General features: G+C 30.8%; 2 protein-coding genes across 9 annotated transcripts in view; both read left to right on the forward strand.

Annotated features, from left to right (window-relative positions):
• LOC128181278 (protein mono-ADP-ribosyltransferase PARP14-like) overlaps positions 1 to 2,146 on the forward strand; it is a 29,331-nt gene extending 27,185 nt beyond the window's left edge. For all 7 annotated transcript variants that reach the window (XM_052849619.1, XM_052849620.1, XM_052849621.1 and 4 more), the window contains one exon: positions 207 to 2,146. In XM_052849619.1, the coding sequence (XP_052705579.1) occupies positions 207 to 317 (111 nt within the window). In that variant the 3' untranslated portion in view covers positions 318 to 2,146. The remainder of the gene's footprint in view (positions 1 to 206) is intronic.
• Positions 2,147 to 11,819: 9,673 nt separating this feature from the next.
• On the forward strand, positions 11,820 to 19,159 carry LOC128181281 (uncharacterized). 2 transcript variants are annotated; one of them, XM_052849630.1, is made up of 7 exons: positions 11,820 to 11,965; positions 12,317 to 12,366; positions 12,562 to 12,690; positions 12,750 to 12,794; positions 16,831 to 16,957; positions 17,479 to 17,531; positions 18,360 to 19,159. In XM_052849630.1, exons 1-7 carry the CDS (start codon positions 11,886 to 11,888, stop codon positions 18,848 to 18,850), a joined length of 975 nt encoding a protein of 324 aa, XP_052705590.1. In that variant the 5' UTR covers positions 11,820 to 11,885; the 3' UTR covers positions 18,851 to 19,159. The 2 variants fall into 2 exon arrangements, with proteins under 2 accessions (XP_052705590.1, XP_052705591.1); XM_052849631.1 differs by lacking the exon at positions 12,750 to 12,794 and having other exon boundaries at positions 18,360 to 19,157.
• The last annotated feature ends 324 nt before the right edge of the window (positions 19,160 to 19,483 follow it).

The following is a 19,483-nucleotide window of genomic DNA, read 5'->3' on the forward strand; positions in this document are numbered from 1 at the left end:
GAATTGATTTATAGGTATGAATGTAATTCATTAAGTTTGTGATATGTTTTGAGACTTTAAACAGAATGATAATCACATAACTGTAAATGTGAATCCATGATAGGTTTGTTTGCTTTAATTGTTATACTAGATTTTTAATTGCACTTTAAGAGCACTAATATCATTAGCTATAATTCTTAAGTGTAATCTCATTCTGACTCTTGTAGGCATTTCAATCTGTAATGAAATCAGAGTGTGTAAGTAGAAGAACAGTGGCATCAAGTTTCAGTCACCCACAGAGGCAGAGTACAGGTCGGATCCCCACACGGAGGGATTAAGGCTACTAAAGGGCGCAATTTTTTTTCTCTATTAGGTCGTTTAAACTACAAATTGTTTATATTAGTCTTACTATTGAAGTGCTATCGTTCACTTTGAAATAAATATAGGTCCAAAACCTACTTTTCATGCTAGTGACCTTTAAATATTGAGAGATCCGTCGAAAAATGATTTCCCTTACTAAGATTTTCCTTAATGTGAAATTATCACAAATTATAAAATGAGTTGGAGTGTGTATATATAAATATATTACACAAAAAGCATGTTTATAAATATTGATGTAGAAATTACATGTATTCCTGCAATTAAAACGTTGATATGAATATAGAAGTTTGGTTAACGTTATTACTGCACATTTGTCGATGTATATTATCTGGTTAGTTAAATTTTTTCATATTTTTACTTCTTCATGTATCTATCAATATTAAAAAGGAAAATGTCTACGAAATAATTATGTGACTTGTCAATACAATGGTTCAATCTATAATTCAAGATAATTTTTAATAAACTTAATAAAATACATACTAGTATTATTCATTGAAAGTTTTTGAAACAAGTATATTCTAATCATTAGATATATGGACAAACTGTGATGTGCAGTGAAAGCTGATTTCTTCAACTCTGTGACAAATAAGTTATTATTCTCAATTAACTATTATTATTATTTTAAAACAATTGAAAGTACTCTTTTTCTCAATTCTAAGTTTGAAAACCAAACAAAAACTTAGATCTTCTTTTAATGAATGTGCTGGAAATAATGCTGAAATATTGTTTGAAGTTGTTTGAGTAGTCATCCATAATATGATATTGCTTGATTTCACCAGATTAAAGTATTTGTTCGTATACTAAGTCTCTGTATGGTATGTATGGTTCACCATAACGAACCTATGATTATGTATATTGACATGCTGTCGCTTTCGTCGCAACAACGCGGAAATGTTGTATATGATAGGGTTTAGAGTTAATGGGAACAACGAGGCTCACCAAATCATAAACCACAGACGTTAATCAATACCTATAAATGCCAGGAAATCTAATTAAGAACCAACAATACATCCGAAGAAGCTAGTCTACTGCATATAAAACACAAGACGCCTATCGAGATAATTGAAGGTAGAATTATGTTGTTTTTGTTTTTGATGACATTTAAATTATACAGGTCTTCGCGTAATTTTTATTGGTTATGGATGGTAAAGTTCCCCCTTGCTTAAAATCGTTTATAAACTTAAATATGTTTTATAGATATGTTTTATAAGAAAATTTGCTACAACAAATGTAATTATAAAATAGTAACAGTTGGGTTTGCGGAAAAAGGACAACGGTTATGAGATACATATCCCAAGACTAGAAAAATTACCATCAAAGTAATCATTTTCAAACAATGACGTCAAAGTTAGAAGAAAATTAAAGAAACAGCACCCACATGGATACAAGTATGGCCAAACATGTGTTTTTTTTAATTCTGAGAAATGGAAATGGATAATTGAAATTCTGTCGACCATTACACAAAGTACAATGAAGGCTGAAGCTTCGCTGGAGACAGTAGCCAACATTTCAGAAATAAGAGACGAGAAAGATCAAAACGATCTTTTTTGTCTTTTCAGCAAATGTTATTACAGAAAGATCACAAATCTTCAAGCGTGTTGTCTGATAGCAATAGGTCAAGATATACCAGTTTTAATGGAACAGAGAATGCCTTCTCATGTATAATATGTAACCTGTTATTCCGAAGTTTTACATATAAAATATAACAAAGATCAACAAGATCATTTTTGTCAATGCAACAAATGTTATTATCAGAAAGAGACTATAGGATGCACTGTAATTGTGCTTATTTACTATCATATATTTAGATTCTACTGTGTTTTTCCATTAAATTCTGTGATGTTTAAATGCCTCTAAATGCAACACCTATTCACTGCGTATGAATTTACGAGTAATTTACATATTAAGTAGTTCTCAAACAGTGATTCCTATGTTATCTGTTAAAAATGCATTGCATGAATGTTGTCAAAACACCATGTTTTATAATTATTCAACAAAAAAGTTGACTTTATTGTTAAAAACAACATTTCAAGAGTTATTTATCATGGATTATATTTTCATACTCGTCGATCACATCTCAACAGTCTATGTGAAAACCAGTTTGAACCGGTTTTGCAAAACAGCTGTTCTTGCTGTTACTTACTCACTCCCTCCGTGATCTGCACTTTATATCGATTTATTTAAGTAAACAATTGATTTCTTCAGTAAGGGAATGTAAATATAAGCATTAAATGATTTATTTTTGACGTCGTCGTGTCAATAACTGCCGTCAGGTGAGCAAACAAATTATCATAACGCGCTAACGCGCGTTATTCAATTTGTCTGCTCACCTGACGGCAGTTATTGACACGACGACGTCAAAAATAAATCATTCAATGCTATAGTGAATGAAAGATTAATAAAAGATTTTAGTAAAAAAAAAGCTTAAAAATGATAGCTTGTTTTTTTTTTTTTTTTTACGACAGATCAGCATATATCTGCTCTGTTAGATTTCCGACGCATGCACTGTCCATCAAAAGCTATCTTTTGTGAAGTCTCAGCTCTTTAATGAAGAACAAAAATGTAAAGATCGTAGTGGAAAACAATCAACTTTTGAATATCAGGTTTGAATCAGAGTTGACACACAAACTCATCGATACTGGACATCACTTACTAAGGTTACCTTAGATAATGAAATTTTAAAGTACATATGAATTATTTTTTTTTAAGAAATCAAAATAATTTTAAATATTTTTTTAAAATTTACATTATTTGATACTTAATAGATAATTGTTCTACGTACATGTATTCCACATTTCACCTAAAGCATGAAATAGTCATGCATAAACTATCAGTTTATCAAAGACATGTGCTCTAAAACTTTGGTCAAGAGATACTTAAAAATACTTTCTTTTCATACTGCAAATTAGTTGGGCACAAGCAATTTTTATTTGATATGCTCCAGGAGAGTTAATCATATAACAAGGAAAGTTAGCCCAGAGCAGACGCAGATTATAATTGGCACTGTCCCTATTTACCAGGAAGAACAGCTGTACTAATGGTATGTCACAGACAAATGGGGATATCTTTAACATCAACATCGCATTGGTTTATTATTAAGTTCCTCATAACCCGTTTATGTTCACAGTACAATTAAGGAAGCAACAGGGGACAAGTTCTTGCTTGTTATGTGGTGACTTTCCCGCAGGTGGCGCCTGGTTTTAAGGCAAATATAATTGGAAAATATCGTACTGCTGTTGTACTGCCTTTGATAAAAAAAGAAATAAAGAAATATTGCTTTGTTCATTTAGGAATAAATGTACAAGCTAGTTCTGACTTTTTCTGTACAGAAATTATAAAGTCTGAGTTCTTTAAAACTATGTCCTTCCATTCACAAATACGTTCAGAGTCTTTTAAAACTTTACTTATGTTCAGATTGTTTCCGATTTGAAAAATTGATTTCTTAACATCACTTTTACCAAATACTACTCTGTTCTGAGATTCATAAACAGGAATATGTTAACAATAATTGTGTTGGGTTTTGCTTTTTAAATGATCGTTTTGTTTTGGATTGCAAAACCCAGCTAAGTAAATATGACTTTCTATGTTTGACCATGAATATACAGTAAACTTACTACAATTGGCTGTGTATTCAATTTGGCGCTTTTGGAGGAATGCGGCTTTCGCTATATGTATGCTCATATTTATAACAAAAGTCACATTTAAGAACTTCCGAAAATCATACTGCCAAATGATGCATTATGTTTCATTCGACACCTGCATTTGCCTCAACGCATATTTCGTGTTACAATCAACACAAAAATCAACCGTCTTAGTACAGAAATGCAATTTAAAGTTTTTAAATAACATTCTCTTGATAATAGCCACTTCACGTTAAACCAAAGTATTTGCGAAGATAAGAAACACATTCGCTGTTAGGATTCAAATAACAATTTAATTGCGGCTTAATTAATAAATATCAAATTGTTTGACGCCCGAAAAACTTATTTATCCGGATTAATTATCCGGAATTTACACTAATGTCCAGTTATGTGGGAAAATAAATGACTGAAATGATATATAAAGATAATTATATACTTTACATAGGCGCATATTTCAACATATTAACTCAATAAGCTTTTATTTTTACGTGGTATAGTTTGTGATGTTAATTTTAGTGTAAAATGGGTGTGGTTATTAGTACGTTCCAGTGAAAAAGGGGAACTATGTTTTGCTTCAAAACTATTCTCATACCACTACTGGATAAATAATCTGTATAAATTGATTTTAACCATTCTACTTAAAATTTTTTGGTTTTTCGAGCGACACTTTAAAACTTAGTAGTTGAAATCAAGAAACAAACACATGTAAAAACAAGGTGGTTATATATAATATGGAACAATCTGATAATAATCAGCAGTTCTAGTCGGCTCTTCAGATACGCTACCGACACGCTCTCGAACGAGATCGATATCGTATCAGAAAAGCTGATTTGAATCAAAATAAAAATGGAAACCAGAAATAAATTCCAACAATATCTAAAATTTAATAGATACAATGTATGAAAAATATATTTTACAAAAGAGTTGCCGCTGGAATTTACATTGTTTTCAAGTTTTCTGTTTCCATACGTTAGCTTTTCAAAATAAAGGTGGAACTGCGAAGTACAGCGATGTTACAGCTGATAAGGGATATAATAATTTAATAGAATGCAATTTATATAAGACAGTACATGAAAAATTGACATTGTGAATCCAAATCAAATGGAACCAACACCAGTGCGAAAGAAAATAAGCGGTTTGGGTATTCTTTTTTTCATTTGCTCTTGAAGAAGTTTAATTTAGGGTAGACATCAACCCCTTTGTGTATGCCCTAGAAACATATCCTTTGTTTAGGTTAAAATATTGTTCAATTTGTAACTAAGGCTGCGCATTTTAATTAACAAAACATAAACGCTGTGATGTTTAAGTATTGTTTTCGATAATCAAATATTCATACGCCTGTTGAAGAGAAATTAGTTTATCTCAAAATTGCCTCGTGGTCATGAATTAAAAATAAATATCGTATTGAATCCATGTTATTACAGACACATAAAACATTCTATTTGCAAGACTAATGGAATAATTCCACTATCACCATAATGATAGGAAATAGTCAATGGCTTAGTGTCTCTTGCTTTCCATATTATGAATACACTTTATAATCTTGGACACAATATGCAATCTAACCCATGTATAATTTATAGTCACTTTACTATTTATGACAAGAGTTCAACCTTTGTTCTGCACAAGAAGCAATATGAATTCTTGGACGGTTGTTGCGTACTGGCTTTATAGAATACTCACTATTTCGCATGGTAAGTTTAATGTTGTAAATTCAACAACATTAAATCCCCACTCCGAAACCTTTCCGATTGTAACCCAGATTCTCTCACGTTTTTGAAACCTGAGTGTGGATACTGTGTTTTTCTTTTATTTTTCCTTAGGTAACCAAATAAATAACTTTGATTATATTGAGTCTACAACTTTGAAGAATACACTCCCAGTCTCTGGAACCTTGCCAGTAACCAAACGTATTCCAAGGGTATATTGTGCCAACTTTTGTATCCGAAGAAAAAAGTGTCAAATGTTTTTCCATGAAAATGATGGCATGCACTGTTTACTCTACGACTCTTTGATTTGGAATGAAACCCCAACTAAAGTTTCTAATGGATTCCGTGCTTACAGGTTGTTAAATGATTGTAGGGACACAACTCTGTACAAGTATTATTACATTTGCCTGTTTTTTTTTCAAATTTGATAAGATTTTATGTTGAGTTTTATTTATTTGTTAAATTTGAGAGATAACGATATGACGAAATAAGATGCCAATGACATTTTATTTGGTTAGAAAACACCGAAATTTTTACCAAAGAATATGTGCTTCTACGAAAAAAAAAAAACCTCCAAATTTGCCATATTATGTTTATTTCCCTAAGTCCCTAAGGTGTGACTTTTATTAGTATCTTCAATAATTGAATCAAAATTAGAAAATTGACTATTTGAAATTGGTCGAAATGAGGTAAATTTAAACTAAGAAATACATTGAGAAACTTATAATGTACATACTTATACATGCATATGCACATTTCCGATATATGTAGAATTGATCTGCAAAACAGCAACATCCTATCTTAAAAGCCGTAGAAAAGAGTTATCTGTACAATAGGGGTACCCTTAATACAATATTATGCGAAAAATAAATAAGTTCTATAGCTGGTATTTTGTTCATAAATAATCAAAAATCAAAGCACAAGTAATATGAACATTTCTGATATATGTATTATTGACCTGCAGAACAGCAAGTTTCTATCTTGAAAGCTGTAGGGGTAGCTATTCGTTCAATAGGGGCACCCTTTTGAGACCCGCCCCTCCGGCGTTTTCAGTAATTCAATGACCGGAATTTTTCTTTGGAAACCCTGTAACAAACTGATAAAACTGTGCATAAGCAATCATATACAACCATTGTGTTTCAACATGTTTTACATGGCATAGTAATTGTTTCTTATTTATTCCGATAGGACATATAATGAATGATATATTTTCATATTATGAATGGATTTGAATCATTATTCGTCAATAGTTATAGACATTTTAAGATGCTTAACAGTATTTATTTCGATTCGGAAAATTTGAATCAAAATGCACTGTAAATGTTATGAAATGCATACTTGAAAGTTCAAATGGCCCCAAGTTCTTTAAAAACATGAAAAGTTATTGAATTCATATCTGTAATGATTTAATTTACATTTTTGAAATCAGTAAAGAATATGATTGGGAACAGTTGTCATCTTGACAATGTACCTGTTTAAGCTTCTACAAAATGTTTAAAAAATTGCAAATTTAGTTGGTTTAATTCAATTGTTTACACATTACTCTTAAAATCCATAAATACGTGGGTTGAATCTTAAAATCATCAAGGGTTGAGTAACCTTTATTAGTCACGATCTATATATATATTTTGTATTTTTAAAATTTTCACAATACACCTAACCCGTTTATGAATTAAAATTTAAATTTCGATGACCAACAAAGTCAAAAAGTTAATTGGGATACCCATGTTCTTAGGATTGTTCGGCAACATAATTCAAATGTTGCAGCCGATATAACCAAACAAACCCAATAATTTCACTCTAGTTAAAGCTGTATCAAAGATTATTGTGTGTGTGTGATTACTACATCAGCTAAGAAATAGATTTTATATATTGTTATGTATTATAAACAGATCTAGAAATACGAAGACAAAATATATCCTTTACAGATTCATTGCCTGCATTGGTCGGTCTATCAGACAGATCGTTTGAAGGCATTTGGATTTGGGATAACGGAGTACTCTTCAATTATTTCCACTGGGGATTGATTGGGGTCGAATTTAATGGCGTAGACATAACTCGTCCAGGTGTTTTCTGTTTGAATGCTGACTGTGGATGGATAGGAGTCTACAAGGACATCTTCATGGTTTGGGACAATTGTTGTTCGAAGACCTCGCATTGGATATGTGCTTACAGTCCATAAACTTTTCGAACAAATTTTAGATAAGAACGTTTTGCTCCAAGTTATGGTGACTGAATTATTAATGAATTGTAAACACAAGTTAGTATATTACAATTTTGTTAATGTTTTTTTTTTATTAAACATCATATCCTACTTAAATGATTGCGTTGCAAAACAGAAATTACGATAATTTTAATAGCGTAGACAAATAATTACATTGCCATTTCTACTGAATCTATCTAACGAAAGGATTTTTAACTGTTTACTTTAAATATATCAACAAAGAATAACTAAAACATTGATCGTTATATTATTCTTTTGTATTAAAAAAAAAAATTCCAATCATTTTATTTGAACCAAATTGCAAACATTCAATATTTTCGTATAAGGCCATGTTAAACTTTTTTTTTTATTAGCACCTGCCATTTTTTGATAAGGAATATGAACCTAACACAGGATAAATCAGTGTTTGTGTGTGCTAGTTAGGGTGTTGGGGTTCGGTGTCAGATAGGTGTGTATGTCTTTGTGTGTATACTCTTTTCAGGATATACAACTCAACAATATTAATACTTATTAAGTTTTTGCTGATGTTCGTAAAGAAAACCGTTGTATATACACATTGTATAATAGTTTAAAAGTCTATTTTGCTCGAAATATTGTTAGATGTTGTAAATTACATATTTGAGCCTTAAATGTCAACGAAGAATCTTTCCTTTTTCACAGTATCTAAACAAATAAAGAAAAATTAATTCCGTTTTGAGTTTTGCTTTTCATTCATCTTTTATAGTATTTTACATTTATTTAGTGAGGTGTCAGATATTTTCATTGAAGCCAGTCGAAGTATAATTTTTAAAATGTTTGAGAATTGACTACCTAACTACACCTGTAAATGGTCATGAACATTTTGTAGATATTAATGTCTATCTATGGACCAAAATAAAAATCAAGAGAAGAGAAGAATATGCAAAGACCCACAAAAACACTTGGAAAGAGAATGGGATGATAAAAGTGTAGTTGTACATATGCCAAAATAAATGTTGTAAAGTTTGATTGGTCTTATAAATCAATTTAAATGAATAGAAAAGAATAAAAATATGGCGTGCTAAAATATCTTAGTTAATACAGGTTTTAGGGCAGCAAAATTAAGATTTATTAATTTTGTAAAAAATATCTCAGCTGGCCAAGTAAATGCTTTTAAAGTCACATCATTTTATTTAAGGTCCTTTTTCGCTTCGCTCGAATGAACATAAAATATCTCATATTATAAACAACCAAACCATCCAGTTCATAATCTCCTTTGTCTCCGGCAGCCTGGACTGCATGGTAGATGATAATTATCTTTTTCTAGGCAGGTCCACTTTGCAGCATGTGCTTAATTTTCTCTAAAATGTCTTATTTCTTCAAATAGATATAAAATACATGATGCAAACTTAATTTTGAAAGCAATATTTTGAGACACATCGGTCGTAAGTTGACGAATCACATCTCAGCTCAAATCATGAGTTTAAATACGCCTAGAACCGAATTATTACGATCACGAAAATAGATCATTACTTTGGTTTCAATCCCTGAGTGAGCAAAATTCGTTTATGAGTTTAAAAAAATATTCCCAACAAATACTTCTAAAAAAAAGTGGTTAGCTTTGTGAAAACGAATACTGACTACGAAATGAGAGGTGTCGGGATTGAAACCAGGTAACACCAAAACTTTCCAAAAAAATTTTAAATAAAAAAACGAAAAAAAGTTATTAATTTTCAAATAATAAATCCCTTCCAATTTTTTTAACTGGATATTTATTAGTACATTTTCTACGCTATGCGAACACATATTTAGACTGGCGTTTAGAGCTTCTTTAATTTTTGAACGTGGAGCCTTAGAGTATGAAAACAGCGATATTAGACTAAATATGTTCAAGCAGCTGTTGTTAATTAAAGGATAGAAACAGCAATTTCCATCCTGTTGGCTGTACTTAAATAACATATAAACAATTTTGCATCAAGGAAATTATGAATTATATTTTCATACTTAGAGCTACATGTATGTTCTAGAAAACTAATCTATACTCATTAGTGAATTTACTTTTCTGTGTCATTAGATATTGATATCCTTTGTTTATAATGACATCGTAGGTTGTTAATTTATAGTGTCAGTGGATCGCATATTTAACTCCTGGCGCGTTTGTTCACGTCTTCCAAATTTAGATCACTTTAATACCGAATCGTACTTCCTTACACAGATCGTGTAGATCATAACGCTATATTTTGATCATTTTTGACATAATTGACATTAACCATTACACATACAGATTAAGTACGACATACTTAAAATTTTTCGCATAAAATTATTCATGGATTAAATACATGTCATTATGATCAAAGATATCTATGTTTTAATTAATAAAATATTGAAAAGAATTTTTCCTTTTTCTTTTCTAAAACGAGCCATACGTCGACCCAGCTATATATTTTGCATTGCCTGTTGTACAATGTAAATGAATAATCTGTGCACATAATATGTTGTAGAAATTCATTATAAAAATCCTCATGTGAATATATGATTAGTGGGAAGCCCCAGCAGCAGTGTAAAACTGCGAATAAAATTCTACATTTTCTCGGATTAGAAGAAAATAGACATATAGAAACAGAAATAATAGATTCCCCTCCAGGACGACACGTTAGGAATTGTACCATTTCGGACAACTACTACCATGAAGACTTAACTGTCTCAGAGACATTTTACACTTGGCTCTGGCAATTATACACGTTCACTATATGCACATACTGACTGATGACTTTGTGACATGTTACAAACAGGAAATAAGCATGTAATAAGAAGACAAACTAAGTGCTGAAAATTGACGAGCCATAAGTTTTATTTTGAGATTTTTTTTAGAACAAAATTTCCAATAATCCAGTATATAAGTTTAAATTGATTGAATAGCGATTGTCAATTTTGTTTCATACTAAATTAATTATCGCATTAAAACCTAAGAGTACAAGTGTACACTCCGAGTTCAACAGATTGTATGCACCATGTCAGAGGATGTGTGAACAGAAATTCATTTTTATCAGTAACTTTGAATTTTTTTTTTATATACAGACAAATTGTAAATGCGATTTTTATCCGGGCTCTGCTAAAAGCAGAGTCCTGGCTGTAGGCAGGCAAATCGCCAATATTACATAAATAGCACAACTTCAAAAGTAATAAAAAACACCAAACAGCGACAAAGTAAAAACTACCGCTATACCAAATAGTTAAACAAAGAGCCACGTTTTGTCAGAAGTTGGCAGTTTGTTTCTTTTTTTTTTAATTTCGAAGGACTTTTTAAGTTTTCTTATTAATAACGTATTTTAAAAACAAGACTATGCATTTTAGACACATACAATGCGCATGAATTTCCAAGAACTACTTTGCTGCGCGTTGAAGAAATTGGGATTGAAAATATAACGCTTGTTGCAAAATTTAAGGCAGCAACTGTTTAATTTTTTTCTACTACACAGTAGCATTACCATATGCATGGTATGCAAACGATGTATCAGTCCATTACTTAAAAAAATACATTGGATTTGTCCTAATTTATGTATACAAACATTTTCATTCGACGAATATTCGATGACAATCAAACTTTCTTTCACAATTATTAATTCAATGTTTCAAGATACAGTATTATGTTATTTCGAAGAGTCATGTTCAGGAAATTGAGTAAATAACTGGTCAAAACTGTTTAACATACAGCGCCATTAGTTAGATTATACAAACTATCATTCAGCCTATAGCTAGGTCATTCAATTCACTTAACCACTTCTAAAAATGCTTGTGTTTATGATGGATGAGCATCAGAAGTGGTTTTCTCGTTGTATAATTGATATATATTAAATAAAATATATATATATAGACGTGCTTTTCAAAGCCGTATTTTTTTTTTACTTTCCTGGTTTTGAACAGGAAGTGAAAACAAGGGATTTTTTTCATGAGCGACAGCATATTGTGGGAACTAAATGTTACGCTTGAGGAATGGTTCTATGGATCTTTTGTGCTTTATGTTTCACTGTAGTTCTATGTGAAAGTCAACATATTTGTCCTAAGCCTGGAAAGTATGTACTGCCAAAAATTACAGCATTTTGTTTATTTTGATATTACGTGATTCGTAGTTTGCACACTTCTAGTTTGTATTCTGATTTGTAACGCTAAAAACCATCGTTGAAATCTTTATCGCCCTCCCAGCAGTCATGATACGTTCTTTACGTGATGGTTATTATATGTTGATACACGATACATGGTTCAACGGAAATGTTCAATATGATACTTTTTGTCGACATCAATGAATTAACAGAATAAAATGTAGTTCAAAATCATTTCTTTTTTTCAACGATGTTTCAAAAGAAGACAGAATAGAGAATAGTAAAGAGAATAATAAATATTTTGATAAAGTTTTGTGTTTTCAGTGATAAAGAATGTTGTGATAGCTATCATCCGGTGAATGGAACATGTGTTGGTAAGTACTACTTTAATTTTAGCTTTATTTCCTGAATCAGAATTATTCTCTTTATCTACATCAAGGAAATATTTCAGTTTTATCGTTTACTTTTGATTCTAAACATATTAGTTTTTATAACAAATCCTTTTAACAATAAAGATTCATTTTGATCCTGTCTTAAAGTTTATGTCTAATTCATTAATGTATCATTAGCGTGTCCTGATGGCTGGTATGCGAAGAACTGCACTGAAAAATGTCCGGAAAACATGTATGGTCAATTGTGTGGGACGATGTGTCCTTCGAATTGCAACACTTCTTGTCATCACGTACATGGCTGCCAAGGTATATTTTTATTCTATAGAAAATTTATAGATAAAACTAGTGAATACTATTACAATTAGTTACAATGGATATGGGTGACTGGAAAGTTACCAGTGTTTCAACAAGTAAGTTTCAAAAGTCTTCGAAATCGTATATAGGAAGACTGATCACTTGTACTCTATCAGTCATGTAGTATCTCTGCCTGATTCTTTGTCTATTAGTTTTATGTCAAATGATATGCAACATACTTTAATTGGTCTTTTTTCTATAAACTTGATTTTTGATGTTTTGTTTGATTACAACAATGTACATTATTTATTAGATGAAATATTTGAGCGTGAAATAGATCAATTTTGAACAAAAGCTCCGAATGTTTTTGTTAGATTTCAATGATTTCATGTATTTACATAGCATTTTAAGACAAATTTTTTAGCCTGCTAAGATTTACAAAGAGTAAAGTTTCCTGCAATTTCGGAAATCAACAAAAGGGTGCGATACATCCTATTTATCATGTTTATACGTTTTTTCCACATTACATCATTAAGCTGACTAATCAACTTTTCCTTATAAATGACATGTAATATACTTCTTAAAAGGAATATATGTTTTTCAAGCTCTCTTTTTTATTATTTGGGCAATTTTATCGAAGAGCTCAGTTTTGTGGTGTTAAATATTATTACTTATAAGTGTTTTTTCCCCGAAGACTATCAAATGACACACTTATTCACAAAAAGCGATGATCTCCACAACCCATATACAATATGTTTTACATCTCGTCCAATTTATCTCATTTAAACTCTTCAAAATTATCTATCTCACCTTTCAAATACTCTTTGAAAATCTTCGCTTAACCCTTAATAACTGATTATTTACAATGTTTTGTTGCTATTCAATTTTAAACTTTTTCTCCCTTTCCTCCGTAAAAATTTTAGCAAATCTCGACGCTGCCATTTTGTTCTGCTCTAGACAAAACAATGTGACGTAAATATTCAAGGAGCAACTACTTTCATTCTAATGAATTTCATAAAGCAATTTACGGCACACGGTTTCTGTATTTAAAAAAATGAAATGACGAAATGAGTAGGCGAAGCGTTGGCCAATGACGGCCAGATTGCCGAATGTTAATTCTCATCGAACGGATATATAAGTTTTATCAAGCAGTCACGTGCTATGTTTATACCAATGAACGTGTGACATTTTAGTCCGATTGAAAACAACATTTTGTAGATGTACGTAGAGTTTAAAAGAGGTTTTCGTAATTCCTATCACAGCGATATTGTATTCATTGACCTATTATTTACAAGTGTACCTTCAACATGTAATATGCATTCCGTTTCTATATTTAGTACATGCTGGGCAAGAGTAATGAAATCTGAATTTGTTTAAAAGTCCTTTTTTAATAATAGTGATTCAGTAAAATAACTGAGCAATCATTGGCATGTTAAGGACGTTGTTTACTCAGGGTTTGAGTTCTCAAATCCGGATTGTTAAAAAGTTCAATTTCATGAGTAAAAGTTGTTTTAAATACAAAAAGTATTTATGAAATGAATTATTATTGATATAACAATCGATACTTTTACTAAATTAGGGAATTAGGCTCTGACAAAGTTTGACTTTAAGCAAAACAGAGGAAATTCGAACTAAATTTCTCTGATTTTGTTTTCCACTGAAATATTTTTGGTAGTACTATAATATTTAAAGTTGAAATTTTATTTGTCAGTCAACATAATTTTGCATATTTTCTATTGGTTTTATCTTGCTTTTTCGTTTAGATAATCGTATGGCACACACTACAAAAGTATTGAAAAATGCTTAAAAATGATTAAATACACCATATCTCAAAATTTTCATCATTGACCTCACATACATTTTATACCAGCAGAGAAAGGTCAATATACTTAGTTTAATACTATAAATGTTTTAGCATTATCATCATTCAGTTTTTTGTAATATTGAATAAAAAATGGGTAGTAATTTGAAAACTGATAGAGGAAATTCGGACTAGAATATCTATAACAATTATGAATGAAAACTTAATGCTTTGTATCTATTTGATGTCACTACTATTTATAAACTGTATTTCATTTGTTAAAGAGTTCAGGAATTTGTATTATTTTCACAATTAAAAAAATCTGAATCATATGGTAAAATTGTTATGGATTTTTCTTGAATTTTCAAAAAATATCCAATGGTCATTAACTCAAAAAGTAGGTCATTGACCTACTTTTTTGAAAGTGAAGAATAACATTACCACGTAAGGTCTATAACACACAAAAGTTGGTTTTTCATTATCATCAGTGGACTTTTTTTTTCATTCTGAGTAAACGTCATCCTTAAATTTCTTTTTTATACTATCATCACCTCTGATATTTTTTGAAAGGAGAATCGTTAAATCTTTGTATCATATTCACCCCAATGCAGATTCGACAAAACCCTCCTTGATTATACAAGAATATACATGTAGGTTAAACTACATGTACATCAATTATTTTTTAACTTGAATTAGATTTATCAAAAAGTGTGTAGTCATTCCAATAAAACAGATCCAAGGTTAAAGGTTTCGTACGATTTTTAATTGAAGTTGTATTTGGTTGATTGGAACAAAAATAACATGTACGTATATGTATATAATATTCGGATACGTGCGTTTTTGCTCATTTATCAATCTATATGGACTTTCACGTTTAGTAATGTTACATGCTACGGTTTGTTATCATTTGCCAGTACATGTGCAAATATATTGCAGCCAACATACATGTACAGGTTCAGGCTGCAATCAAGACCGTAGCGGCTACGTTGCTTTTTCATCTTCCATTTTCTAACGATATTCTATCCTAACTGCTGGGCACTAATTGAAGCTTAAGTATTTGGTTTATAGATACAGAATTGACATAATAGTTACGACTCTTTTGCCATATCATACATCATTTCCTCATGTCTTTTATAAATGAACATTTCCGCTTGATGTAAAAAAAATCCAGCAAAACAAGATCGAGGAAAAAAAATTATGAGATGACTTATGCTACTCATAAAAACACACCATTACACTGGTATATAAACACTTTGATTTTGTTACATCCAAATCCTCACCTCAGTACTATGACTGGCGGTTAGAATCCCGTCAGTTGTCATATTTTGCGCTTGAATTTCTGTTGTATGTGCATCTCCTGCCTGTATATTGCATTGACCTGTTTATTTACTGTTGCTCTTATTTTTGCTTGGAAATTTTGCGTATAATTTAATAATAATATAATGGCGACCATGTAACACGTTGCTGTGAGATGGAAGTCTACACAGGTGAGACCTGTACATTAAAATACGTTTTAGAGGTAAGAAATAGTAGGGAAAACACGGAGAGAAAAGAAGTACTACCTAAAACTTTCAGTTTAAAGAACGGAATCTAAAGGTTTTGTTTTTGATGTTTTCATCTTTCAGTCGCGCAAAATTGTGCAAGAGTGCAAAAACAGTATTCTTCGTAATAGTAAATCGGTTAAGGTCGAGGTTTCTATGATTTAAAAGATTCCATGGGGTATAAATGATTTAGTTTCACAAAATCTGATCAATATATATATGCGTTTTTACATTGTGTACTTACATGTGCATGTTTTTCTTAAATTCATGCATGTAAAAGAATATATTTATACATTCTTTAAGTTTATGAATTATTTGAATATTTCAAGTATGTTATTTAAACATATGTTAGAATTCTTTTTAACTATGTTTATGCCATATTTAGACAACATTTTCGATGTTTATGTTCATCGCAGTTCATTTTGTAAAAAGAAAAAAAAACCCATATATTTGTCATGTATATGTAATACCAAATGCATTATGTAACTAAAAGAAAAAAAACACCCCTCGCCCTCCTTTCATTTTGTGCTCTCAACTCGGAGGGTTCTCACGAAAACACCAAATTAAGATATAATTACAGATCATCATCATAAGTACAAAAGCCAATAACAGTGTCGTTTAAAATGTATGAAAACGTTCATATGTTAAATATCATAGGTTTTGAAAGATACAACCCAGGTATTCTCATTCTCATTTTACAATACACAATTGCTTTACACCTACCTAAATTAAATTTTATTTACTTATAATTATCTTTTATTACTTATAAATATTTTCGTGCGGTGTATTCAAACAGACCTATTTTTTCAGATAATACCACCAATTACCATAATGACAATGGCGCTTTTCATCTGACACCAATGATATGGATTATATTGGGATCCGCCACCGGCTTTGTACTAATCATCTGTCTCATCGGCGTTGCTAGAAAGCTTTGGTATGGGCTATAACATCGTCCATTCCTCCCTCAGCAAAGGCCAGGACCTTACTTAAATGTAGTTGTCCATTTGTTTGATTGAAAACTCAAACCTGAAATATGTTTCGACAGAAATGAGATATGATAATTCGTCATACTGTCCTTAAATAAATAAAAATTGGTTTGATTTTGAAAAAAAAGAATGTGTGGTAAAATTTACCACTACCAAAAAAAGGTTTGTTCATTTTGCAAATGCTACATATGTTAATGAATAACATGTGAGTGTTCGAACGCAGTAAATAAATATGTTTCTATATGTAGGTCACATACATATGCAACATTGGACTTTTTTTCGGGTAACAGAATGTAGTTTATTCCTTCCATTGGTACTTCTTTTTATGATGCTAAGTAAACACAGATTTGATTGTATATTTTCCGACTTTTACTGAACAATGCCATACAAACTTATTTCACCTAAAAGGTCCTATAAAATCTAATATAATAGAAGATTCAATCTATTAAAGAATGTGTGCTCTTTTCAGTCAAAATTCAGAAAAGAAAACATCATGGGAACCAACAATGTCGACGTATAACGGTAAGAAAGATTATTATCTAAGGATAATTGAGGCTTAAATAAAAAAAGATATAGAAATATATTTACGTATATTGCAATGGAAATATCAAATAAGAGCAAAAAGAGTATAGCATAGTTCTACCTCACCTGACATGAAAGAAGTTTCCAAAAGTTGAGCATAACATGATTTTTAAAACTTATAATGGTCATTTTAATGAATGTTCACTGTTTCCATGTTATGTTTCTATGCTAGAATATTGTGAAATCGATTATAAGAATTGAAAAGAATCTCATGTTATAAATCGAGAAAACTAAATATACATGATATTTGTCACAAAATTCAGAAAATATTAATTGTTTGCTTTTTATGTTTTGTGTGCTGATTTTAAAAAGACATAACAGCTAGTTTTCCTAAACTAGATTACTTGAAGTTGTGCATGTACTGAAAATTTGCGTATTTCTACATCAATAATAAGCATATTAAAAATTTTTGAAATTAAAGATAACATTAGTGATTTTGAATGACGGCAATTTGAGATACTTAAATAGACCAAAATACATGTAGAAATAAACAGTTAATGGGGATAATTCATACACATTACATGCACAACAAACGAAGCGTGATCACTCTAAATATTTAAAAGAGCTTTCTCCTTGGTACAATTTCGGAACGTTGAATCTGGAGGAAAATGCTCTGCGGATCTAATTGATGACAATGATCTTTTATTAAAATGATATTTTTGTTACAAGGGAAAAAGTTGGCATTTGGTTATGATATATATCAAGAACATAAATTTCCATTTTGATTTTACTTTGAATTTTGATAATTATATCAATCGTCATTTCTAGATGAACCTCATTTGAACCCCCACTTCACACGTTCTGTTCCTGAGCAAAATCAAAGAATTTCAATTCAGAATAGCCAAACCTACATGGACATTAATGACACCAACATGATGAAGAATGTGAATATTAAAAATGATCCAATCGATATGCAAATCAATCATGCAGTGATGCCAAAGGAGGACAATATTTCCGGTTCATACGTTGAAGAGTCACACTTCAACACTAATCATCATTCTCCAGCAAAGAGAAAATTTTCATCGTTTAAAGCACATGTGAAAAATTATGATACGTCTGATATACATGCCGATATAGATGAGAAATACACCACGGCCTGCAAGCTTAATGGGATTACGTCTTCAAACACCGACTCTCCATATTTCACTGAAGAAGACAATGCCTACTTTGTTCTAGAATCACAGAACAAAGCGTGTGATGACACCATGTCAGTAGACAATCTGCCTCCACCTCGTTTCAGTGTATTGGGCGAATGGTAACTTTTGAGAAACAACGCTTAAGAATTCCTCTGACCTTTTTTTGTTTCATTCAAAACATTTATAAAGGATTAAGTCCATATTTATCTTAATTTGAATATAGTGTAATTCGTTGCTAAATAAACATTTTAGTAATATAGTTTCATTTTCAAAATGACGAGTTACTGTGGATTAGGAAAGTTAAATTATGAATCTATCTCGTCCATGGCGTACAAAAAGTAGATTTAAAAATTGACTGTTTGATAAATTTTATGTATATAATTTTCATTTATTAAAATACTGTTACATGTTTGTTCAATTTATTCGACATATCAATTTGAATAAATTTATGTATCATAAATCAAATAATGATCTGTTTTATTTCAACGAGTAAGTTCATAAATAGTTCTGAATAAAATCAATATCTGCCAAGCAGCATTAATACACGCAGTAACCAGAGTGAGGACCATACCCCCAAAGAGGTTAACCTGCAGGAAAACGTATTTGTTGAAATCTGTATGCTCACAAGTGGTTATTGACCATGGGCAAACCTATTTAACAATTTTAATTCTTTAAGTATTTTTCTGCCACTAAGAAGAAAGATGTGTTTTCTTTGGATGTTAAAAATACCCCATAAGAATGCGAATATAATGATAC

The sequence above is a fragment of the Crassostrea angulata genome, chromosome 4 (genome assembly GCF_025612915.1).
Source record: "Crassostrea angulata isolate pt1a10 chromosome 4, ASM2561291v2, whole genome shotgun sequence".
In the NCBI taxonomy this organism is placed as follows: domain Eukaryota; kingdom Metazoa; phylum Mollusca; class Bivalvia; order Ostreida; family Ostreidae; genus Magallana; species Magallana angulata.

What these genes read in the sequence shown, in the direction of transcription:
- LOC128181281 (XM_052849630.1), top strand. Translation starts at nt 11,886, where the DNA reads ATGGTTCTATGGATCTTTTGTGCTTTATGTTTCACTGTAGTTCTATGT. An exon ending in AGTTACCAGTGTTTCAACAA is followed by an intron (nt 12,795 to 16,830) that starts GTAAGTTTCAAA and finishes CTATTTTTTCAG; the next exon opens with ATAATACCACCAATTACCAT. An exon ending in AACAATGTCGACGTATAACG is followed by an intron (nt 17,532 to 18,359) that starts GTAAGAAAGATT and finishes CGTCATTTCTAG; the next exon opens with ATGAACCTCATTTGAACCCC.